At 37.0% G+C, this 25,784-nt stretch overlaps 1 protein-coding gene across 1 annotated transcript; it reads left to right on the forward strand.

Moving 5' to 3' along the window:
* Positions 1-1,336: 1,336 nt before the first annotated feature.
* cfap54 (cilia and flagella associated protein 54) lies at positions 1,337-25,771 on the forward strand. The gene is made up of 69 exons (XM_046873099.1): positions 1,337-1,503; positions 1,649-1,754; positions 2,708-2,851; positions 2,950-3,118; positions 3,208-3,266; positions 3,354-3,497; positions 4,097-4,210; positions 4,439-4,540; positions 4,644-4,842; positions 4,928-5,026; positions 5,116-5,228; positions 5,316-5,442; positions 5,569-5,660; positions 5,759-5,893; positions 5,997-6,147; positions 6,276-6,340; positions 6,476-6,604; positions 6,926-7,070; positions 7,181-7,270; positions 7,407-7,528; positions 7,614-7,790; positions 8,215-8,307; positions 8,534-8,719; positions 8,798-8,941; positions 9,035-9,181; positions 9,326-9,481; positions 9,727-9,849; positions 10,104-10,196; positions 10,834-10,981; positions 11,297-11,395; positions 11,481-11,607; positions 11,682-11,778; positions 11,880-11,947; positions 12,019-12,213; positions 12,502-12,650; positions 12,917-13,077; positions 13,169-13,378; positions 13,464-13,642; positions 13,950-14,085; positions 14,182-14,290; positions 14,540-14,695; positions 15,239-15,439; positions 15,521-15,608; positions 15,731-15,886; positions 15,972-16,038; positions 16,435-16,620; positions 17,070-17,156; positions 17,601-17,720; positions 17,885-17,938; positions 18,027-18,174; positions 18,303-18,454; positions 19,064-19,215; positions 19,296-19,425; positions 19,648-19,804; positions 20,472-20,632; positions 20,735-20,881; positions 20,960-21,074; positions 21,323-21,487; positions 21,871-21,979; positions 22,123-22,228; positions 22,358-22,429; positions 22,523-22,649; positions 22,880-23,032; positions 23,314-23,483; positions 23,936-24,040; positions 24,196-24,302; positions 24,873-25,041; positions 25,347-25,430; positions 25,521-25,771. The coding sequence occupies exons 1-69, from the start codon at positions 1,355-1,357 to the stop codon at positions 25,638-25,640; spliced, it is 9,015 nt and encodes a 3,004-aa protein (XP_046729055.1). The 5' UTR covers positions 1,337-1,354; the 3' UTR covers positions 25,641-25,771.
* Positions 25,772-25,784: the final 13 nt, after the last annotated feature.

Genomic DNA, 25,784 nt, shown 5'->3' on the forward strand with positions numbered 1-25,784 from the left:
CGCAAACAGTCTTCAGGTGTGTTGTCTATAGTGAAATGGCCTGCCCAGTTAACAGACCAAAATCCGATCGAACTGTTCTGGAATGAACTTGTTCAAAAAGGATATGCAACTATACATAGTTGCAACTATACTTCACATGAATGTTTGGAGAAACTAAGTGTCTGGATGAAAAGAGTGTGTAGAGTTCCCATTCATGCTAAGGAAGAATTTTTTATAAAAAAAAATAAAAATTATGTTTTTCTACCAAAATCTGTACATTTATATATCTGTTTGGTCAAAGTACATCCTCATACCATTACATTAACTTGTTTGTTGCATATAAATAAATGGAATCAAAATGAGAAAAGACGAGTTGTTTTTAAACTTCTGATAGGCACTGTACACATGCTGATCATAAAGAGCAATATTAAAAGTATGCTTGTAGCAAGGTAACCCAAAGGCATTATATTAAAACCAATAATATCTATAGAGTAGGTTGAATCTTTAATGTTTAAGATTGAATCTAGATTAAATGATCGTTTAATCTAATAATTTAGTTGCACCAAACATTAACATTGTTTTTATATAATCAGGGTTACATTGAATTATCATTTTGATCCTGGCTTTAATTTTACAGTAAACTTAGCTTGACTATAGTCTTGTTAAAATTCAGTTTAGGATTAACATTAAACCTGTTTTTGGTGAGGTTTAAATGGTCAAAATGGCAGCACGTTTTCGGTTGATTAGAGAAAGTAAACATGTTGTTTGTATAAAAATAAGGGATCATCTAAACCATGTTGAGTTTTATGATTGTGCTGGATATTCAAAGATGTACAGATTCAGTAAGAAAACTGTGATAAGGTCAAGTCAAAAAAACAAACTTGCTTCAGCTCTTAATATCCTTAAGCTTTTATCATACTGTTTGAATGGAGGATAGGGGCCTTTTTGGAGTACATAAATCAACAGTGGACATAATTAATTGAAACATATCAGAAACAGTTGCAGTTTAGTCAGTTTATAAGATAAACATCTGCTGGATTTGACAGAAGAGCTGGTTTTCCAGTAGTGCTACATTTAAACCAAGGTGAGCTATGGTGAGCCATTGTAAAGAAATTATAAACTGGAGAGGTTTACATTCAGATACTCAGCAGATATACACCTGCTAAAGAAGGTTAAACCCGTGAAAACAATGTGGTTTAGTGTTTTTAGATGTAGCTGTTAGCTATCACTTCCACACTTCCACCTCCAACATGGCGGCGCGTCTGACGTAGCTGTCCCGAGCCCGCGCATCGTTTGCAGCGCGCATGCGCGTCTCCTTAGCAACACCCTATACATTTGCTCCCTGGGCTAGGTCCGATAGTGATTCGAAAATAAAATGCAGCCTTTACCAGCTTCATATTATGGCTCTTTAGATAAATCTAACCCGGTCATTTTGGCTTTTGAGAAGGATTTAAAAGAGTTTAGATCGTATGTGAAAAGAATTCGGGATTCGCTCAGCTTCGACCACTGCTCTTATTTAAAAGGGTAATGCATGGTGTCTGTGCTAATGTCATGTCTGTTTAAATCAATTCATGTTCACGTCCTCCTGATTTATTTTTGTTTTGAATCTCATGCATCTCATGCATTTTGTTTCAACGCAATGTATTGATATGAAGTTTGTTTTTGACAGGTCTTTAAAACTGTTTGACATCTGGAAGAAATATGAACCTCGTCTTCCGAGCCTTTATTATGAAGAGACTTTGCTGGACATCTCAGATTTTCTTTTCGAGAATAACGTAGGATCGTTTATTTGCTCTTCTTCTATTTATTGCTTTTTATAATTGTATAGACCACACCAGACTATCAGGATAATGCTTTATTGCAAACTTTTTACTGTATCTGATTTACATTATACATCACTGGAAAGTCCTGTGTATTTATTTTGTCCTGTACTGATCTCACACTGTTGTGTTTTGCACTTCACAATACTGTTACTGTTCATACTGTTCTGTGTTGCACCATGGTCCAGACCATAGCAGAATGACAATAAAAGCCGCCTTGATTTGTCCTGACTTCAAGTGAACACTAAAGGACCATCACTGATCAGATATTATTAGGTGGTGGACTATTCTCATTCTTACCAAAGCAATTGTACGCGTGTGCAGTAATGATATGAGATCAAGCGTAGCGACGGTAATTTTTAACTGAATGGTCACTGGTCATGACAATGGAATGTACATTCTAGATGGGATACCAGTCCGTCACCATGCACACACATTTGCACAATAATTTAAAGTCAGAATCACTGTTATTGGCAAGAATTTTGGGTTGCATTCACACATTGGTGCAATTTCGAGTCAAAGGTCCATTTCCTGGCATGTTTTGGGAAGTGGTACATGCATAGTGCAAGCACAGGAACTCCATAAAGAGAGTTTGATGAAGTTTAAGAGCACAAGCTATGCATGGTGTTTAAAAATCCTAGTAAAGCTACTTTTTTAATGTAGTGCACTCTATCATGTCTGTACCGTCAGTGTGCTGTTCAAAGTGATCCATCAGGAAAACAATATCTAGTTAAAGATGCTACCATGGTGCATTTTTATTTTGAAACAAAGTTGTTCTGATGCACAGAACAGATGGGCAATAACTATATCTAATTAACTTCAAACCAGTTTTATTCATATAAATACTGTTTACATAGCTAATGCTCCTGTATTGTTGATCCATTTAATAAAGTGACCCCTGTGTGTAGTTTTATAGATTGGCACTGTGGCAGGGATACAAACTCTATTTACAACGGATCTCCACTGCTAGCTTGGAGAGCATCAGAGATGTGAAGCAATTCGAGCAGGTCTTCTTCCCTCAAGGCTTTCACACTGCAGGAGCAAAACTTACGGTTTGGCATATTAGAACTATCTGTGTGCTTGGAAATGCTAGCCAGTAGACAGAAATGACCTGGTAAGTCTATTAACTGGTTGCCTGTATGTTTATTAGCTCCGTGCTTTGTATGGGGAATGCATGTGTGTTTTTCACTTGGAACGTGAGAGATGCAAGCAGCCGGATTGCATCGGGATGCAGAAACTGCTCAGCATTCTAGGGTTTTTGCGCATCATTATGCAGGCCATCCTGCCTCATGAAAGCCTGTGCTGGTTGTTGTACAATGGTACGTGATGCAGCAGCTCATCTAATTAAAGCAAAAAGATGTAAAATATTCCATTATGTGATTGTACGTTTTTTTTATTATATCCCCAGGTTCTTTGTACATCTACAATATATGTCGGTTCTTAATGTCAGTGAGTCACTCTGCTCAGGTAATCGACCATGCATGCTTTCACTTATAGCACATGTACTGCAGACTGTCGATGCTAAAATGTTTCCATTGTGTTTCTTTTTTTCAGGCTATTGAATATTTACTGTGGGGATGTGTGTGTCTGGAAACATCCATCCCATTGCTAACTCCTAGGTTTCTGCCCTGGAGAGCCACTCTGTACTGTAGTGTTTGTGAATGTTACTATAGTGGCGAGGCTGCTGTACAAGCAGAGGTCAGTTTCCCACTTTAGTGATAAAAAAAATATATATATATATATCTCTGTAAGTATAAAATAGTGCAGATCCTGCTGTGGTTCTATTAGAAAGCAGAAGGAAAGACATGATTATTTATCATTCAGTTCTCAAAGTTTTTACTCTCTTACATTTATTTATCTCAATTTTATCCATACATGAAATTATGTTGAAACATGATTTATAATATACGTTATGAAAAACTGCAATTGTGTTCTACGATGCTTATTCATCTCTATTAACTAAACATATTTACTCCTATGAAAAACTGAAATAGTTAAATGTATAATTCTGTGCTAGAAAAAATTAAAGTAGCCACAACAAAAATGCAGTAATATTCAGCAAAGAAAAGTATAAACAGAAAATGTTGACATGAGAGGGATTTTAATATTTTGTTTAACCTAATAGTTAAACATCTAAGTACAATTTAGAAGAAATAACTAAAATAACTTAAACTTACTAAAATAACTAAACAATACTAAACATCGATTTACCCAAATGACTGTATAAATTGGTTAAAAAGAGATTTTGGGCAGTTACTATCATAATCTGACACAAGATTGTGTCTTTTCTTGGCCAGGTGTTTGCTAGACAAGCTCTTGCTAAAATAGATGAACTAGGAAAGCTGCAGAAGATGACTGGATTACCATCTACACCAGAGACAAACCAAGCCTTTAAAGATGCTACAATCAAAGTACGTATGAAAAAAATCTCATCTATGAAAAGTATTTGTTTTAAAAACAGGATCATCCATTTCAAAAACTTTACACAAAAATTACTTCATATGTTTTAAGAAACACTGATAAATGATTATTAATGCTGATTATGCATTAAAATAAAAATTGGATACTTTATAGTAGCTCTATGTTATAATGAGTGTGTGTTTGTCCATGCTTTTGAATGCTGCTGTGTTGGTGTGCAGGTTGCGGCCATGGTGTTTAAACGCTTAGTGTATGAATCTCAAAGGAAACCTAAAGGATTTTTCCGGTTGAAACAGAAGGGCAATCTTAAGGATGTTCAGAATGTGAGTACTTTATACTTATTGAAATTATAACTGGTACTAAAAACTGCCGATAGATGTGTTTTTACCTACTTTCTGTTCCTTTCTCTCTATTATTCTTGTTTAGACCCAGAGTCCATGGCCACGTACAACAACTGAACGCATCCTGATGGAGCTGTTTGAAGGAAATGCTGCTCAGTTCCTGGCAGTGTTGGAGGCTCTGTGGGACAGTTCTCGCAGACCTTTGCAGACTGGTACATTGGATGACCCTGATTATCAGGAGGTGGCAATCGAGCTCATGTCAGCTGGCATCAGCATACTATCTGGTATTCTTCCTGTTTAAGCCACTTTGTATATAAATGTTTTGTTGTTTGTTTTAGACTGCGCTTTTAACTTTTGTTTGTGGTTTAGGAATTGGTGGCTCACCTGATCGAGTCCGGAATGACAGCCTGCCCTTGTCTTTGAATGCCCTTGCTCCTACTTGCACCCTCTTAGAGATGGCTATAGCTGGTGAATCTTCAACATTCTATTTTTACATTTTTAAAATTGTCCAACTGGTTCTAATGTTTAGCTCATGGTTGATGTGATGTTTACCACAGGTGAGAATCAGATTTCAGTGGATGCTGCAGTGAAGTTTGTGAAGCTGCTGTTTAGATATGAACAGTGGGACGTGTTTTGCAGCCTATCAGACAACCTTGTGACAGTGCTTTCTGTAAGTCAGCTGGTGAAATGTTAATTGAATGTTTACATTTCTTTGCATTTATCAATGTGTTAAGATTCACGGTGTATTTTCTGGTAGGGTTTGGAGGGTCGTCTTTTCCGGAAGGCTGAGTTAGAACTCACCCTGCTGGAGGCCATGGAGCGTGTCTTGTCCACTCAAAGGGTCCGTCAGGGGACCAAAGAGCTCACGACTGACATTCAATCTGGTATCAAGAAATTTTTAAGTTTCGATAAGAAACAATTACTAATCATTGATGACCATTGGATGTTGTCTACATTCTGCTGCAAAACTATCTTCTCAACCCAAACCACTCTGTATTTTTCACCCACAGATAAAGAGCAACCTTCAGGGCTAATTAGCATGACAGATGAGCTTTTAAATCTGGTCCAGACTCTGCATGTTTGTGTGTGTGAGGCAGCTCAGGTCAGCCCTCTGATACCTAAATCTCTGCTATTTTGTATAACTTGTAATTCCAGTGGTGAAAGACTGCTGACTGTGCTTGTGTTAAATATGTGAACCAGGACATCAGACCTGATGAGGACCTGGTCTTGGATATTGTACTGTTCCTCTGGGCAAAATATAAGCTTGTGTTTCAGAGGGTTCAGGCCAGACCAGACCCAGCATGCTACATAGGCAAAATGGCTTTTCCAGACAAGGTAGTTGACTCTGCCTTTACCTAAACTCAAATATATATTTTTTTTTGCAAGTGCACCATCACAATTGTTATTAATGAATATTATTTGTGGCTTTATCACGCAGTGGCTCCAGACTCTGTTCCTTTTGTGTGAGGTGGCCTATATGTGTCAATTAGCTGAGATAGATCCAGTGGCAGTGGCTGAGATGACTCTCAGATTGACCTCAGTACTGGAGATCAGTGCAGACTCACTTCTATTGACCATCCCAGCAAAAGGCATGCAATTACACACTATTTCATTGGAACTTATTAATATTGATATGAGACTAACAAATTCAAATTTGAGTTGCATTCAATTTTAATTTACTATGTGCAATTACAACATGTTTCTTTTGTTTGTGAAGACTCAAATAAAGACATCAATCTGCAAACTCCCTCTTTTGAAAAACCTACAGCCACATCTAGTTTGGTAAGCTCATGTAAGATACATTTCCATCTTAATTAAAGTGCATGTAAAAATTAAAAGGTTTCATATTTTGTGTAATTTAAGTGTAATACAGTCTAGCTTGACTTATTAACCCTTTATATCTGAACATGGTTGCAGAACTCACATGCAGAGCATCTTGAGATGGCATGGACTGTGCTGGAGAAAGGTCTAGAGTGTGTATCAAGAAGCAGGACTGTATCTCTCTCTCACGATGCCTCTGCAATCTCTGACACTGTGTTCTTACAGGTAGTGCTATACTACAAGCTAGAAACTCCAATTAGTCAAATTAATAGCCATGGCAGGTCTATCTTAAAACAAACAAACAAACAAATAAAAATATTAATAGTCAAAGATAACCAGACAGAAGTGCCTTTGCTCATCAATATGAGATACAGATTGTGATGCAATAACTTGTCTGTAACCTGTTCATCTCAGATTTTATAATACCGGTAGCAATGGACACAAATAAGTAATTTGTGTGCTTAAATCTGTACAAATTGCTCATTAATATATAATTAACTGTGGCATATTTCAGAAGAAAAGATCTGTTGTCATTTCTTTTTTCAGAAATTTAGTGGAGAAGGTTTGAGATCTTCAGAGCATGAACAGATTAAGAACGGTTCAAGCATGAGATCTCTCCTAATAGATATGCATATGGAACTACTGGCTTTCCAGCACAGAATATTCTTCAAACTCTTGGATATTTACCCAAGTTTGTGACACTCCCTTCCCCACTCACCCACATGACCTTTGGAAAAAAAAGAAAGAATAATGATGTTTGTGCATTGGATATAATTTAACAGCTGTGTTTCTCCAACTTAGATGATGAGAATCCTGAAGGGAAAAAGAAGCCACTCGTGCAAAATGCACAAAGACAGTTTACTACTGAATATTCTGAGAGAGCCAGAGCAGGTAAAATCAACTACCTTTAACTTACTGATATTTTACATCTTTGTGAATCTCTCATTAAAGAAATAGTTCTAGGAAACATGTCTACAACAAAAAACAGTCTGAGTAGTGCTGAAATGTCCTTGCTTATTTCCAACAGAAGGTGCCCTGCAAGAGAAGATTAAGAAGAACAAAATTTCCAAAGTTTTGTTTCTGGCACAGAAGGCCTTATTTCTCTATAAGAAAGATGCTACTAACAAATGCACCAAAAAGCTGCTTGAGGTCAGCATGTCAAATCACTATTTAAAACCTTTACAGGAAAAAAAAAACAATCCGGTAACAACTATATTGTGCTGTATTGGTTCAGGAGGCTTTGACATTACTGGAGAAAGCAGGTCTGGAAGAGAAGCGGATGACCATTTCTGCTACTTCTGCAGAGATGGGATCAGGAGTGGAAGAAGGGTGTAGACCCCCACCTGTGCTGCTGTCCCGTAGCAATCGATCTTTAACTTTTACACCAGCACCATACATGCTGGAGGAGCAGGTAATCTCACCACACAATTACTTTTTCCTTTTGTTTTACATAATATGTATAAAAGAATTTTGGCAAAATTGCTCAAGCTCTCTCAGATTGGATGGAGACCATTTTTCAATAGTATTTTTCAAATATTTTCTCTGTTTTTTGGTTGGATTGTGACCTGGGCTCTGTTTAGCTATTCTAACACATTTAGGTAGACCAGATGTTCTCTTCTAGGATTGCCCTGCATTTGGTTTTAATTATAAAGTAATTTATAGCATGCATTTTCGTGTTATGCAGAACATGACTATTATTGTACAAGAAATTGTATAATTTCATGTTTGTAGTACTATAAATGTACAGAACTTTGTGACAGTGTTTGCTGAATTATGTTGGTAGTAGAGTCAAAGAAGTCAAATACATTTTTAACATCTATTTTGGTATGGTGCAGGTTTGCTGGTATGGTATTTATGGTAAAGAAGTTGAACGTGTCAACCTGAAAGTACGGACCAGAGACTGCCACCTGGTTGGCACTGGTGAAATGGTAGATATACACCATCTGAACAAATAATTTAATATAAAAATGTAAAACTAAATGTTGATACTATGTACATGAAACTATAAATTTCCAGTGAGTTCAGTAGTTGTATTATGCTGGTCTGATTACACTGCTCCACTACATTCTCTTGAGTCAAATATGGACATTCTAGGATGTACAAAATATTACTAAGTAATATTTTGTAATAATATAAATCTGTTTTTTCAATTAGATTTCATCTAGAAGTGAACGCTTGTTTCATGTAAGTGGCCTGGAACCCAACCAGAAATATGTCTTTGCTGTGGCAGCCTACGACGCTCAGGGCAACTTAATTGGAAGCCGTATTGGAGACACCACCAGGCCAGTGCTAGCCTCTCTTCCACTGCCTCTGTTGACAACCTGGGGACATTTAGCTCAGGTACGTGCATTTAGACCTGTGTTTTATGGCATAATGCTTACACAAATAATATTTCAAATATATATCTTTTTGCTTCAGGTGGCCTACCAAACAGGCCAGTATACACTAGCCAAGAAAACCTGCAGTGAGATATGGAGCCACTTTACTCTTTCAGCAGTTACTGATTCTGGAGTCTGTGAGGAACCAGTGGATAAAAAAGCTACTGAGAGGCTTGCCCAGACAAAGTTAGACATCCAAATGTTGTACCGTATGTTGTTCTAATTGCATCCATTAATGGCCTTAAATGTTTTAATTTTTTTATATTCATTTCTGAAGATTGTGCCCAGAGATATTGCAGCTTTCCTCTCCTGTACTGCAGCAGCTTTTCTCACCTCAATCTTTATACAGACCAACATTCACATCCAGGAGGGAGCACTATACTGTGACTCCCTCAGTGATGGAAGCCCTCTGATCTGGGGACAGGTTAGAGCAGTTTGTGTGTTAAATGTCTTCTCATGAGTGATTTTGAACAGTAGACCTGAGTCGAGCAGAATGCAAAAGTGAATATGTTTTTGGCCAATAAATCACAAATTCTCTTTAAAGCTGTTCTCATGACCTTTGATATAGGAGGCTAGACTTGCAGAGTGTGAGAAGATGCTTGTGGCCATAGATCTGTCACTACATCTCAATGACAGCAATGCTGCCCTGCAGGCTGTAGTGACCTGCTATGGCCTCCTGGCACCACTTGTCTTCTATCAGATCCCATCAGACCCTGCGATTCAGGTGGGTGGATCATGGTGTTTATGCCACAATGCTGATGAAAGCTTGAATCTGACTGGTCAGAAGGAATTGAACCACATTTTTTTTTATAACATTTCCATTTAAAATGTTAGTATTCATTTCTGAAAAAGGGATATTTATTAGCAATTTGGATTGAGCTTTAGTGTTACCACTTTGTTAAATTAATTGTAAAATATTTTAATAATTTTAAGCATTTAAGCATGAACTATCATTTGTGCTTGTTTCAGGTGCTGTTGAAGTGTCTGAAGGTGCTGCAGAAGATTTCTGCTGCACTCAAACAGAAAAGGCCTGTTGCTACTTCTGAATCACTATATCACATGGTGGCCTGTATCACACAGTATGTAGGCAAGGTAATAAGCCTCTGTTACATATATGGTATTACCAACATATCTGGTGAGATTTGCACACATGATTTTATTCAACTGACCAATTCTATCAAAAACATTGAATCAAATGAGTTCATTTTTAGCAAACTAATCTCAATGATACCAGCAAATTATTACATCAATTTAAATCAGTTCTATTATTTGCCAAATCCAGGAATATATTAACCTCAGACTGAATTATTAAGATCTATAAATTTTGCATATTATTATGTGTGTAGGGCTTGAAAGATGAATTTTTGGCTTCTTCAGTGATGGAACAAGGGAAGCAGCTCCTACTAGAGATGAATGAGAATCTCCAGCCACAAGATAGGGTAAATGCTCTTTTATAAAATAAATTATACTTTCCAGTCTTATGCCCAATTTTTCCAGGATGGTTTTTGGATCCATCCTGGCCAGTAAAAAGCTATTATTGGAGTAAATAAATTAATCAATTGATTAATTAATTAATCAATGAAAGACTTTTAATTAATAGGTAATTTTAATTAATTACAATAATAAAAAACAGACAAATGTTATTGTTTTTGTGATTTTGTGTGACTTTCTTTAATATAGTTAAAAAGATATTATATAATTAAAAGTGCATTTACATTTTTTTATTTACATATCAACCAACTTCTTGTGATGCTAGGGTCAGAGCAGAGTCACAGCATCCTGGAGCTTTGCTTTTAGAACCTAATTGTGTTACTGTGGTTGGCTGGTATTCAAACTAACAAACCCACTTATTAGTAACCTAGAGCCTAAATCACTGATTTGCTGCCAGCCACTGCACTCATGTGTATCATTAGTTCATGTTGCTGCTAGTTTTAAATAAGCACAATACAATAATGCAGTCCTAATGAAGGTGATAAATGCTAGATTGTTTGACTATTAGTTATTAGCATTGTTAGCACAGGAAACATGGTTTATGACTTTCATAGTAAATTTTAAGGCATGTGTTTTGTTTATCAGGTAAAGAAACCCCAAAAGAAGGCAGAGGTTTGCATCCAGGAAGCTGAACCAAGTGAGGAATTGAAGGCTTTGACATGTATTGCTTTAAAGCAGCATGAAAAACTGCAGACATTTAAAAACAGGGATGATCCAGCTTGGAACAGAGAAGGTAAAAAGCTAAGTTAGAAGGGATATTTTGTTCCAAATTGGTAACACAGAGTTTTCAACTCTGTAGGATTACAAAGATTATTAACACTGCTTTGCACTTGGCCTCCTAACACCACCCCATCATTGATTTTTTTCCTTTATAGCAGCATGCCTTGATGTTATTTATTTGCAATGCTCAGTATTATTTGGAAAAATCTTTTGTGTTTGAACGTTTACCCTTCTTTTTAAAAATAATGACCATGATGCTTTGTACAATCTGTGATCCCCATTTTGAAAAGGTTTAAATATTTTATACTGTCAATGTATTTTTTTTAAGCAGTGGATTATTTTGACTGTGAACTGAGTGGAGAAGAAAATCCCAATATTCTGTACAAGATCATTGGTTCCAGCTCGCTCAGGAATGATTTTCAAAATGGTGAGCTGGACATTTTAATAAAGCAGTGAACACTGTTTTGTCACAGATGCAGCTTTTGTGATGTATATATTTATTTTCCCAACAGTGATGAAGTTTAAAGAAATGTCTTGCTTTATGGAGTTTGCTGCACTCCTGCTACAGAAAGCGCTGCAAAAAGATGAGTTAGAACTGCTAATACAATACGGACAAGAAATCTTCAACTGGCTTAAGAGGTCGGTATGTGTGTCTGTATGTGTTTGTGTGTGATTGAATGGTCACATGGCTAACATATGCACTTTATTAACAGTCGAGATGAAAATTTGACATTGCCGAAGAAGCCTAACAGGAATTTAAGAAATGATCAGAAGAAGTTTACATCATCTATCATACAGTACTGCATTAAAGTAAATGAAAAGCACAAACACACTTACACCTACACATCTTCAATGATATCACTTGCACTTCAAGAACCCTTCACATTCATGCTATTTGTGTCTGTTACCAGATAAACAGAGCTCATAAAAAGAAGAATGTGTTGAAGAAATCAGTTTCCAACTCAAAAGGCTCTGAGAAGTAAGTTTCCATAAGGTCTGGTTAATTGTTGTCATGTCAACTGTATTGTAATACATTGTATTACGTGACAGAGAGTTCAAAGCAGTAGAAACATTGATGAAACAGCTGGGATTGCTGAGAAGGCACCAGCAGCAGAGGATGATGAGGCAGGTCCTCTCAGACGAGTTACCATGGCGATGCCTCGCCAATCTGACCCTGGCTCAAGCACACCTGGGTCTCCTGAGAAGGAACTTTCAACTTCACCCTGTAGCACCTGCCCAACAATGGTATGCCCATTTTCACTTTTACATGTGTACCCTACAAGAGCTCCAAAATGTAAGAAATTTATATATATTTAAGAAGACTTACTAAAGTGAGCCTGGGTTGATACACATCTATTTATTTCAGTTGCATACATGAACATAATGAGTATATTTAACAATTTAATATCAATGACATTAATGAAGAAAGCAGAAAATACAAATTCATAACTTAAGATTGCTAGATAAATGTTAAATGTTAAAAAGATGCAACTATCTTTGACGTCTTTCTTTTTTTTTTCTTAAAACCTATAGTTACAGCAAGCTGTCTTTGCACTTCTTCTCCTTGGCACACACTGGAACACTGGTGAAATGGAGTAATATTTCCCAACACATCAAACCCCCTGAGTTGAGCCCTTTATTCCTTAAACCCACCATTCACAAAGCCAAGGGTATCAGTCAAGGTGGGTATCTGTGATGAGGAATAGTATTGGATTTATGTACATTGTGTATAACAACATTTTTGACTAATCACACTCCTTGAAAATTTGCGTGCCAGTGTCACATGATAACTGGGTTAGATTGCAGTATTTTCTTTTCTACATTTCTAATAACAGGCTTGGACCTGGTTTTATTAAGAGCATACTTGACCAGTTCATGTACTGTCATCAGTCTGTTAAACTTCACTCATAATTAAGAGTATGTATTAATATGCCAAGTATTTTGTTAGGAGCGGCAAACATTAATGGAGAGACGTCTGGAGAAAGTGAAGTGGAAACTGATCAGGAGATTCTGACCAGTGACTCAGATTGCAGTGAAACAACATCCCGTAACCGTTTTAAACCCCTGGACACCATTTACAAGGCCTCAATATACCTCAGGAGAGCCATGGTGCATACAAGCCCATATTTTCTCCAAAAGCATTTTTTTATTTTTTTATTTTGCCATTAATAATATCGTTATGCTTTAAAAATATTTGTAGGTTCTGGCCTATCGTGGAAGTCTTTGGACATCCCTGCAGTGGGTCTGTGAGAATCTTTGGGACCAGTTCAACTCCATTGCATTTATAATTGAGTGTAACCAGAGCTCTGAGACTTACAGGACACTGACACTTGACCAGTTCTACACAGTGTTCACACCCTTGCTGGCTCTGGCTTCAGATCTGCTCATGGACATGATTGAGAAACTACAGGTCATTTCTCACAGTATACACTAATCCACTATAAGCTTAATGTGGACTGCAAGGCAATAATTTATAACATAATCTTTTTGTATAGCTTTGGAAGGTGTATGATGAGGAAGGTGAAGAGTTAGAAGCCAGGCCTCTGAATGCTGGTATGCTGGTAGATCTAAAGTGGATGAAGAATTTGGTGTTACACACACTGGAGCTCCTATTCTATCAGGCTAAATGGGAAACACTTGTCCATCTTGCCTTGATATACAACTTTTATACACGGTGAGTCCTCTCAATGGGAAACATAGAGAAAAGCATGTCATTCTGCATAAAAGGACAATAAAAGGACATTTTTGGCCAGTTATTAAACTGGTAATAAATGCATTGACATCTACCTGTTATATGGAATATATAAGTCCAAAGTTAAATATTGGTATCAGTGCAAATTTTGGCCTGAAGTTCAAAATTTCTCTTTTCGTTTAGCTTCTCCAATTATGCACATATTTTATGCTGTAAATACTTTGGGGGCTTGTTTAAAGTAATCAACTTGAAACTTGTGGAAAGTAATGTCTTGTGCATTGTATTCCAGGGAACGCTACACTCATATAATAACCCCAGTGTTGGTATATGCTCAGAGAAGGCTACTGGAAAGAATAAGCAGCTTTGGAGGCCCTTCAGTCCCTCAGCCACATTTCACTTACACAGAGTCGGTCACTGGAGAAAAGGTGAACCAAATGCTGCAGGCAATTTAAATTGTGAAAGATAAACATTTATACACTAAGGAACTCATATAATAGTGTGTAATTGACATTCACCCACAGGTGACCTGTAGAAACTATGCAGAGAAACAGCTGCTTTTACATTCCAGTGTGAAGAGTTGGCTTGACAATTCTGCTACCAAAGTTTCCTCAGAACCTCTGGAGCTGGAAGGTAAAGACTAAACAGTGATGTTTTAATTTGTATATACTTGTTTTACTGTAAGGGCCACACTACATATGTGACCAGTTTTTTGTTAGTATTATGAGATAATTATATTTACTTTGGTCCATAGTGAATTGTGAAATCTACACCAATGTACACTATTTTAAAATATGGCTCTGTGTGTATCTTGCATGTACTATGCTGTTAATCACTTGTGATGATCAAGATGGTATGTAACATTTGTTTTCTTTTCCACAGAGAGGAAAAGAGCCATGTGTGTGGTCTCTGTGCCACTGGACATTGATGACACGCTGCACTGCTTCAGAGAGTCCCTGTCCAAGAGATGCCACACAGTTTGTTCCTTCCAGCACAGCCACACACTTCTCATGCTTTTGCTAGCTGAGGCACAGCACTGTAAGTCTCTCACATTGTCATTGAAATTTTATTTGTATCGCACTTTTAACATTTGGCATGGTCACAAAGCAAGTTGAGAGAAATCCGGATGTAGGTTTAGATCCCTGCAAAGCAAAGCGCAACAGACAGTGACAAAGAACAACTCCCTGGGATGACATGACTTTAACAGAAGCTAGACCTATAAGGGGATTATAAATCATTACAGTTTATTGGTGTAGAGCAGTATAATAAACAGTATTATGTGTGTTGAAAGGATATTCAGTATGAGCACAAGCATTGTGAATATTTGTTTGAAACTGATACAGTTGAGATTGTCCACTGAATCAAGAGAAACTGAACATGAACTGTCCCTGTACCTTTTTTAAAACCCTTTATTGCTGATGATGCACAAATGACAATAAACACACTGACCTGACTTCCTCTTTAATCCATATGACCCGACCATTATGTTGAAACTATGTTTGCCTCATTTGTATCGTGGGTCTTAATGTTTCATATTTATGGTATAATTAATGTGCTCTCTTTTATGTATTAACTCTCTAGCGATAGAGGCGCCATTCTGTGAGGAGTCCTTTCATGGCTCACAGGCCAGTGTAGAGTTGAAATCAGCAGCCAGCATGGCACCATCCATCAGTCCTCCAGACCTGTCCAATGAAGACTACAACTCCATGGGCTCTGTTTATAGCTCTCCTCTGTCTCCATCGCACATCCAGACTGTCCTGTCTTCCTATAACAGCTCTATCAGTGAGAATTTCTATCTGAAAATTGCATAAATATTAACAGATGTTGATCATGAAACTAAACACTTCTTGTCCACTAATATAGAATACCTTCAGGAAAATAATTATAACTCACTGCAAGTTCAAGCTCTGCATGACCTTGGGAATCTGCATTTCTACAACGGAAATCTGAAGTATGTGTGTGAAATCATTGAAATCATTTATAATAATATATAGCTAGCTGTATGTTTAATTAGTAGACATAATAAGAATATTGTTGATGCTATTGGTAGATATTTGTATAATCTGTGTGCAGGGCTGCTCATTCAAATTGGAGTAAGGCTTTGGATCATGCCTTGCAGACAACAAATGTGCTTGAATCCTGGGATGGTGATTCATCTTCACAGCCCCTGAGACATGCTGGGATATGGGGTTGTCTCCAGGGTGCATTGTTGTCTGCCAAGATTGCTCAGTATGTAAAATGAAAAGTGACAGTTTTTGTTTTTGCTATTTTGCTCATGCAAGATTGTTAATGCAATTGTTACTTTTGTCCATAGGTACATCTTAACATCTAACATTAGCCAACGAACAAATTGCTGCTTTCTTTCTGCTAAGCTCTTTAAGGTAAAACAAAACAAAAAACAGAATAAAAGTTTTTTTATTTCTCTTATATACAATTGTTTACATTAATCTTTTTTTTTTGCTTATTACTAATATAATATAAGCCTGTAGTTGTTATTATAGAAACAAATGTTAGAATGAATGAATTTAAATAAGAGCTGCTTTTCAGAGCTGCTGTAATGATTATAGCAAATAATTTAATCTAAGTAATATAAAATGCATACATATAAAAAATTATTGTTATATGACAAGTTATGTGGTATAAGGAGCAACAATGTTCACCTTGAATTTGTTGTATTTTAGAGGGTAATTTTGCATCTGAAGAAGAAGGCATATAAGACTATAATGCATGTAAAACAGTAATCCTTGGTGTGATTAGTTCATTTGTATTTTGCTCAGTGTCTGTTAAAGGCGTCCATGCCTCATCCTGACAATGATTTGGAGTACTCTTCTTATACGCTAAATACGGAGCTCATCCCTGGGATGAATGTCTTCTCAGAGGTGGACCAGACATTCGCCGGCAGCACTGTGGCCAGCCTGGACTTTTTGTGCCACTGGCTGTACACTTCAGGACATCACCTTACAGTACTGAAGCAACACAACCACATACTAACATATAAAGTCACTCTATACCTTATCAAATATGCTTTTTTTCAATGATTAAATCTTTTTGGGCTGATTATTGTACAGACAAGTTAGAATGTTCTGATTATTTGCATAATTTTCCCTGCTTTCTTTATTTTCTAATATTCAAATGCCAGTTTACCAAGGAAAAGGAACTGAACATCCACATTTGCCTACATTGGCTTTTTGTGCTGTCTTATAACATTTTATAGAACTTTTGCATGGGACTGGTTATTGTTCAATTATCACTGTAAATCTAAATTCTTTAGTAAAATTAGTTATATATATAATTAGTTACTGTAGGATCTGCAATGTTACTGTAATTACTTACTTAACTAATTGGTAGACCAATAACTATTTTTTGACATTATCATGAGAATGAATTATTTTATTTTACTGTCTGCTTTCAGGCACTTCCTCTCGTGGTTCTCTACCAATACATAGCCAGTAAAGTATGTCGGCATCCCCAACTCACCGCAGCATCCAGAATACTGAAGGTTTGTACGAGTAAATAAATATAATATAACTAAAATATAAATAAATACTGATGTAGGACCATGGTAGGCAGGAAAGTGAATGAGGACACTACAGTTAGATGTTGGATAATTGTGATTCTTTCTTTTTGATGCCCTTTTGCATGTTTTATTCTTCTAATTGATCGATGTACTGCAGTCAATGATACTGGTAATTTTTTTTTAATGGGCCTCTGTGTATCTTCTATACCTTGCTTGATCTTTAGCTTTGGTTACTCTCTGTGAAGTGTTGTGAATGTTGTTGGTATGTGTGTAGCATCGTTCCTTACAGCATTCCATCTAAAGTGTATTCCCATCACACATATGACCAAGTTGAAGCAGTTACAGATGAAAGTATGAGTAAAGGGAAAATATATGGTGTTTCCAGTAAGTGATTACAGGTCATGCCTTCTGTTTCGTTGTATACAGGTAAAGATGTTGACTGAGTTGCACCTATTTGCTGAGGCGGTAAAAGAGATACACAATCTCTGTGATGGAGAGGAAGTTCCCTTGCCTTACATCAGCTACGTTAAAGCAGAGAAAGTTTCGGTATTATATCTTTAATTAAACAATGCCTATTTGTTTAATTTGTTTAATAGTGCATATTTACAGGCTAAATTACATAGCTTGAGAGCAAAGTAAATTCAATGGTAGAATACTTATAGCTGTATGATATCTTAACAATGTCATCTTCTCTTTGTGTTTGTACACAGAAATGGAAGACGTTCAGTAATTATAAACCTCTCACGGATCCTTGCAATCTTGAGGTGACAAGCTTTTGTTACACTTTTAATTATTGAGAGAAGATACAGGGCCTTTCTGTATAGAAACAACATGCTATTTATTTTTCTGCAGGTTTTAGAGGAGCTAGTGAACAAGAAAATCACTGAAGAAATCATGGCTTTTTACAGTACCAAACTGACCTGTCGACTCCACATAGCCAGACTTCAGCTCATCTTGGCCATGTGCAGAACAATGCATGACCTTCCTGAGCCATTTACAGGTATTTAATCCTGTAACAATGCTAAATAGACATGTTGCTTGAGTACGTTAGTGGTTTTCCAGTTTATTCTAATATACAGCTGACAGGTACATTTAAACATATGTGTACCCATGCATGATAACACACAGAAGATCTGGAGGCACTGATGAGGTCCACTTCTCCCTGCTGGCGCAACTCCAGCACTGACGAGTTTTCAAGCAGTACGTCACTGATTAATGTGGAGCCCAAAGGCCTGCAGCTCCAGTCCCAAAAGGATGCCCTTACACCAGGACAAATCAAGGTCAACACATTATTATTTTCTCAAAATTATATATTTATTCGTAAATAAGCGACCAATCACATTTGGGTTTATGACTATGACTCAACCAACAAACAGTAGCATTTGGCTAAACAACTGGCTGATATTAGGCTTTAACAAACGTATTTGTGTAATTTTAAGTCATACTACATAATAGATAAACCATAGATAATAACCATGTAATATCTATGTAAATGTTTAGTTGAATGGTGACAATATTATGAAAACAATATATCACACTATATGTAAGTGTTTATTGGTAGATTTCTTTCCCCCATGCTTCAATGTTTATTTATGTTAATGTCATATTTATGACATTAAAGTATGATTTCTTTTTTAATTAAGTTAAATTTCAGCCATTTTGCTGGCAATTTGGTAGCAAACCTGTAAATCATGAAACATATAAGTATTGTAGGCATGTCTTCAAGTATATATTCTTTTATATCAATCAGTTATTTTTTGTCACTGAGGCTTTCTGCATGTATATTTTTGCGATATTTGAACTTAAATGGTCATGAATTGTGTAAATATTGGAACCTATTTTACTGTTGAATATGTTTAATAAGATTTATTTTATGTGTCATTTTGCAGGCTCTGCTACTAAAAGAGATCTTCGAGCAGCTCAGCTCTGAGTTGTTTGCCTTTCAGCACACCCATACAGATCCTGAGGAGCTGGAGCTGGCTGTGGAGATCAAACTGCTACTGTCCAGTCTCACCCTGCAGCAGGGCAAAGCTGCCTCAAGGTAAAACATAAGGTTCATGGTATAAATGTGCCTGCATATGAGTGTTTGTATATAACCATCATGTGGTTTTCCTGCTGCAGTGCAGATCAGGCAGCATCTGCTCTCAGGTTACTGCAGGACTCTCCTTTGCTCCAGAATGACAGTATAAAACAGCCGCTCCTCAAACACCCATCTTCTGTGCTTAAGCAGTCAAAAATCAAAACTGAGCAGGTACTCTAACATAAATACAGTATTAGATATAAATGTTCCATTGCTGTACCCTCATAATCGTGGTCTGGTCCCAGTTTCCCAATGCTATTTGACTGTTTGTGAGCCATATACTTACTATTTTCTTTTCTTTTCTTTATTTTTTAACAGTTTTTCTCACAACCTAAATCTAGCATAAAGAAGTGTTTATATTTAATTAATTTTTATTTATTACTTCCTGCATAGCTGGGCGAAGCAGAGCTAGATGCTGGGCCTCAGCTAGGGGACGTGCCTGCTGCAGTGGAAGCTTTAGAGCGCATGGGCCGGTCACTGTGGCTCCGCTGCACACTGGCTCTGGTCCAGAGCCTCACTGCTCACATTCCTGGCACTGTCATCTACCCAGGTCAACAGGAAATCCCAAAACATATTCTTGCAGATTTAAAGCCTTAACAGATTTTACAATCTGTAAAATCTGTACAATTTGTTTTCATCAGCATTTCTGGGTTACATTTGAATAGACTAATACATATTTTCAGTGTTTAGCTATAAGGCATTATCAAACACAGTTGTGTAAAGGTGAATGTTTCAAGCAGGTGTTTAAATGTTGTTTTGTAATTTAAATGGAATTTTGTTTCCAATTCTGAACAGTGTGATTTCTGAAATATAGTTACTCGTGTATGTTAAAGATACTTCAGAGTAGTTTGAAAGTCTTGCTACAACTTTTATTACTGACTACACCCCTAACGAGCTAATTATCAACTGGAAACGAGACTACTAAATTGGGAGTAAATTAGGTTTTGAACTTTTTTTTTTTTACTTCTTACTGCAGTAATAAAATCATATTGTTATTGTTTGTAGATCAGTGTTTAGTATGTGATACCCACATTTTCTATTCTTACCCATAACAATAAAATTCCTGGATATCATCTGACAAACAAGGTTATTATTTAGTCCCAAAACAGTAGTGCAATGAGTGCAAACACAACAGAGTCACTTTACCACATACTGCAGAATTTCTAATTTTTTTAAGAACTGTAGGGAGTATACAGACTTTGTGTGTATGTGTGTAGGTGTGGACAGCAGTGTGGAGGCGGATGGGTTGATAAGACAAGGCCTAGCAGATGCTGAGGCCTGGGGAGACCCGGACACTCAGACCATGCTGCTCCTGCAGAGGGTCACATTAAATACACACTGTGGTAGAGCACTGGAGGAGAGCACCTCCATGCTGCAGGCATGTCACTCATCCACAAGATTAATAAAGCCCCTGTAAATAATTATTAAACATTGTTTGACTAGCAGTTAAACTAAATATTGTGTGTTTGTTTGTGTTTAGGAGGTGGTAAGTCTACTGTCTGGTTGTAGTGCTCTATCTCTGCATTCTGGTCTTTTACTTGCCAAGGCCACTCTTTTGCTGGGTGAACTGAGGGGCTCAGATGGCCAGTCACTTTACATACTCGCTCAAAAACTACTGCAGCAGCAGGTCAGTCTTCACTTTCTGATCCTTACATAAAGTTCAACACCAGCAACCTCTGGAGTAATCTCTTTTCTCTTTTTAAAGTTAAAAACATTGGGGGAGGGTACTGTGCAAAAGGCAGGAGGAGAATCCATTCCAGCTTGGAGAAACATTTACCATCCACAGCTTCCTCTACTATCCAGGACAACCATGCACCTGGGTAGGCTTGCATTCTATTCTCCTGAGATCTAAACAGTAGCATTTTTCCTTTTAGATTGTAAATAATTGAAAATACTCTGTATGCAGAGCATTAAATATTTTAATAGACTGACATCCCTAAAAAAAAAAACACAAAAAAAGTGTACCCAGTATACAGCATACAGTATTTTGTATTGCCTTTATTTAAGTACAATTTACATCAACTATTTGTGGGTTTTTTATGTTTTTCTGGATTGCCTTGTATTCCAGGTCAGTGTTTGGCCCTGCAGGCTGTGCTGAGCTCAAAAAAAGATGATGAACAACACTCAAATCTTTGGTTATTGGCTCAGGAGGAGCTTCATACTGCACTCATCATCTCCAGAGCCTCTGCAACCAGGGACCCCCAGCTGGAAGCTAATATCCTGTACCTTAAAGGTAAGCACAGCCAGAGCAGAGTTTGTAAGCTAGGCTATAGACTGTGTATTTATAACAGGAGTAAAACAGCTGGATACATCCATGTGCAGTTATAGGAAAAAAGAGAGGTTTAAAGAAAGGTGATGGGATACAGCTCAAAACAAAAGCATGCCCTTTTTTTCTATAGCAATTGTAATTAAGAGCGACTCATTACATTATTTAGTTACTATGCACATTATCTATGACAAAAAGCACTAGTACTATTTAAAAACCACCAAAAACATCATCATATCAACAATTCCACATTTTTTTTAACATGGAGCGCCAACCATACAAGTCACTGTTTTAGGTGATGTAAGTGTTGTGGTATAAGTCTTTTAATAATTGTATCTGTGTTCCTGTAGGATCTGTGGAGAGGGTCCTGATGTCACTAGGCACACTCAGCCACCAGACAGTGGTAAAAACCTTCTTAGAGAGCATCACACGGGCTCATTCTCACAGCCACAGTCTGCAGTAAGTAACGAGTGTGTGTAACTTCAGTAAAATTCTGAATTTCTGATATTCAGAATTTAATCCCGTATTACTCAGGATAAATAGCTGCTATTCTTTTACATGAATAACACAAGCTGCATTATATTGTATGTGTTTTCTTTTAGGTTGATTCACGCATGCTATATGGAGTTATCTTTAATATACCTGCAGAATATGGAAAATTCCAACAATGACCTTGCAGAACCTCCACGGCGTCTTAAACCTAACAAGGTGATGAAGATGATAATTCAGGAGCACTGACATGCCTGTTTTTCTTCTTTAAATTACAAACCGAAATAATGTAAGAAAGGCACTATATTATTATAAGTATAGCAAACTCTTTATGTGCATTGTTCCTAGTGCTCAAATTCAACTCCTGTGGCAGAGAGTAACTTGCTTCTTCTCTGGGTTTGTCTGAGAGCTGCTGGAAGGGTGAGGCACATATAAATATGTATGTAACTAACTTTATTGTAATGGCACACTTCATTTTATACTTAGATCTCTGATTATTTTGGGTGTTTATAGACAATGGAAGTGTTTACAAATCATGCCCAGTTGTGTGGAATCACTGCAGAAGCAGAAGGCCCGATTTCTCTTTTATCTCTCCAAGCTCTTGCTGATTTTGCTTCCAATGATCTACTCATTCCTTGCGGTAAGAATTTATGTTCAATCAGCCATTAGCAAATTAATTTATGTGACATTTCACTTAAGCTGATGCACTATAGTGTAGCTGAAGCATCTGCATAATTAGAGTTTTCTGTTATAGAAACACTGTATACACAAAATACACATATCTAACAAATTGTTTAATTCTCTTGTATATTTTAACATCTGTATATGGGTCACTGGAATGTGTGCTTGTGTGGTTTTGCTGAATGTCAGGTGGACTGGAGGAACCCATGTTAGATCAGCTCAGTTCTGCTCCAGATACAGAGAGTAGCCCTAAAGTTAAGAGAAGCTCTGAGATCACCTGGGTGCACCTCTCTCGCTACTATACACACCTCCTCAATCTGAGGCACATCTCCACACAGCCAAGTACAGTACAAAAATCCCAACCTTGTCTTCTGGTTTCTGACTGTCTACTCTAACATCATATCTAACTGTGCTATTCACATTAAAATGAACCAAGGAATCTAATAATCATGATGATCAAGAATTTGTAACCAAATTATGTTTTATCCTCACATACACAGATTTCAGTGTAATTAATAATTTACTTGCATTTAAGTGTTTTTTTTCCCTCAACATTGTCTCATAGTAATTCCAGTGCAAGTGTTACAGCACTGTTCTATAGTATGTGTTTGTGTTTTGTCTAGTGGCAGGTCAGTCAATGGATGAGGTTATATCTTTGGCCGGTGATTCAAATTTAACACTCAGACTTAATCAGTTACACACATTCTTCAGTGATCACCTAACAATTTACAAAAAGATGTGTGTTATACCTGATCCTCCATCTGCCCTCATTTTGGAGCCTCAGACTATACAGGTATACACACACACACACACACACACACACACACACACACACACACACACACACACACACACACACTATAGAGAGGTGTTTGTTGTTGGTTTCTTGTTCATGTTGGCTTGGCTTGAGCAGAGTTACGTCGATATAACAGACAACATCATCGTAGAGGCCTGCAGCCACCAAGGGGCGCCCTAACAAAAGTTATTATCTTGTGTTGTCAGTAAAAATTAGAACCTAGGGCTAGAGAAATGGTTGGATGTTTAATTCATACTACAATAAAATGCTATTTTACAGTTTATCTACAAAAATACCAGAAACACTGTACACAATGCAGGAACACGACCAAATAATGGCAGAGAGCACATTATTTCCCGTAGTTAATGAAATGAGCTTAATCATAAATTGACAGTCTAACACTGACCAACAAAATCCAAACTTTTATTACCCATGTTTGTCATTTACAGCAGACAGTGTCTCGTCTTTATCCATGGGCTGCACTGAACAAACACCAGCTCTGCATTCAGTGGCATCGACACATGCTGGCAAGCAGTGGACTATCAGACAAAATGGTACAATTCCTTAATCCCTCTCTAAAGAAGTATAGTAACTGCCTAACCCACACATAGTAAAACACAAATACCACTTTAAATAAATGTATACGACAAACACGGAGGTTATGAAAGAAGTTACTAAAAAGAATCTGATTAATGCTTTTTGTCTGTAGATAACACTGGTCTTTGCATTGAATAAAGACCAGATGTCAAACTCTAAGACCAACATACAGGCTGCTGCTGACATAAAGGCTGGACACAGACTCATCTCTTTAGACAGGTTTGTTTACAGTCCCTTCCAAAACTATTGGAATAGCAAAGTCAATTCTTTTGTCTGTGCTATACCCTGAAGACAAGGGTTTGAGATCAAAAGATGAATGTCAGTCCTTATTTATTTATTTATTTATTTATTTTTTATATATATACTATAAACCGTAATTTGACATACCATATATATGTAAAAATACAAATAAATTGCATAATAGTTGAGGACATTTTGGCCAGGGCAGACTCGCCAACGATATATTTTATTTAAGAGATGTCTGGGTTAAATAAAGCAAGGATGTTTCTGCTGAAAGCACAGTAAAGCACTCTGGAGGGCATCTGCTGTAAATGTAAATTACACACCATTTCCCATTTTCCATTCACCAGTTTAAGGAAGTTACTAAATAATATGCCTTAAAACTTTGTGGGATTAAAAACAACCTAAATTGAGACTTTCTGAATACTTTGTAATATTATGTATCATTCATCAGTAACAGTCAATTGAACGTAAAATTTCAAAAAACTCCCTGTATTCCTATATTGAATATTGTCTACTTTTTTTACTCTCTCGTTCTCCCATTTGAAGTTTGAAAGCTCTCCATGTCCAGCTGATCTCAGTCTGTGTAGAGGCCGAAGTGGATTTGAGAGTTCCTGCCTTTTCTTCATCCAGCAAGAACACCTCTGTCAGATGTTTACAGAAGAGTGAACCTGATAGCAGGACCCCTGTTAAAGTCAGCAATAGCACACTGCAACAGGTGAGTAACATAATTCCAGCCACGCACTACATTTTTACTGAGCACATTCAAATACAAGCCATAACTAATTGTATGCGATTTTCAATCATCCTAGATTTCTCTCAGTTGGCTCATCTGTATTTTTTTATTTTATGCTACATTTCCAGTAATAACTTATACCAGATTTCTTTAAGGTTAAAATAAAGCCATTTCTTATAGGAAAATGCCTCAGTAAAATGTAGCTAAAAACTGTATGTGAAAATACATCAGACACGAGTGACAGTACCTTTTGTTTGCAGTCAGTAACATGTTTTTTTTGTTATCAGATTCTGCTGGAGAAAACCAGTCATATCTGTACCGAGATAAGAAATCTGCTGAAGCCTGATTTAAAAGAAATTCCTATCACAAAGGTAGGCGGCATCAGGATCTTTAATCTCATATATTGCTGCCCTCAGTAAAGTTTGACTCTGTTCTGATGAGTGCATTTGTTTGTTTGGCAGGTACCTTTTAAGCCAAGTGTTCAGATCTTGTGTGACCTGGAACGCTGCTTTAACCCAGCCTCAGGGGCCACTTTGGAGGACAAAGCTCTAAGTGACTGGCTCTTCTCGCTTCTCACCTGAGACTACAACAGCTCAAAGACAACAAATAGACAGCTATCATGAAGTAATCCAGTGCTTTTCAAACTGATGTCTATCTACTGGGTCAGGAGTATGTGTGTGATTATAATCTAAAATAATACAACTCAAATGTTGTTTTTGTTTACT

Source organism: Silurus meridionalis, chromosome 18 (genome assembly GCF_014805685.1).
Source record: "Silurus meridionalis isolate SWU-2019-XX chromosome 18, ASM1480568v1, whole genome shotgun sequence".
In the NCBI taxonomy this organism is placed as follows: Eukaryota; Metazoa; Chordata; class Actinopteri; order Siluriformes; family Siluridae; genus Silurus; species Silurus meridionalis.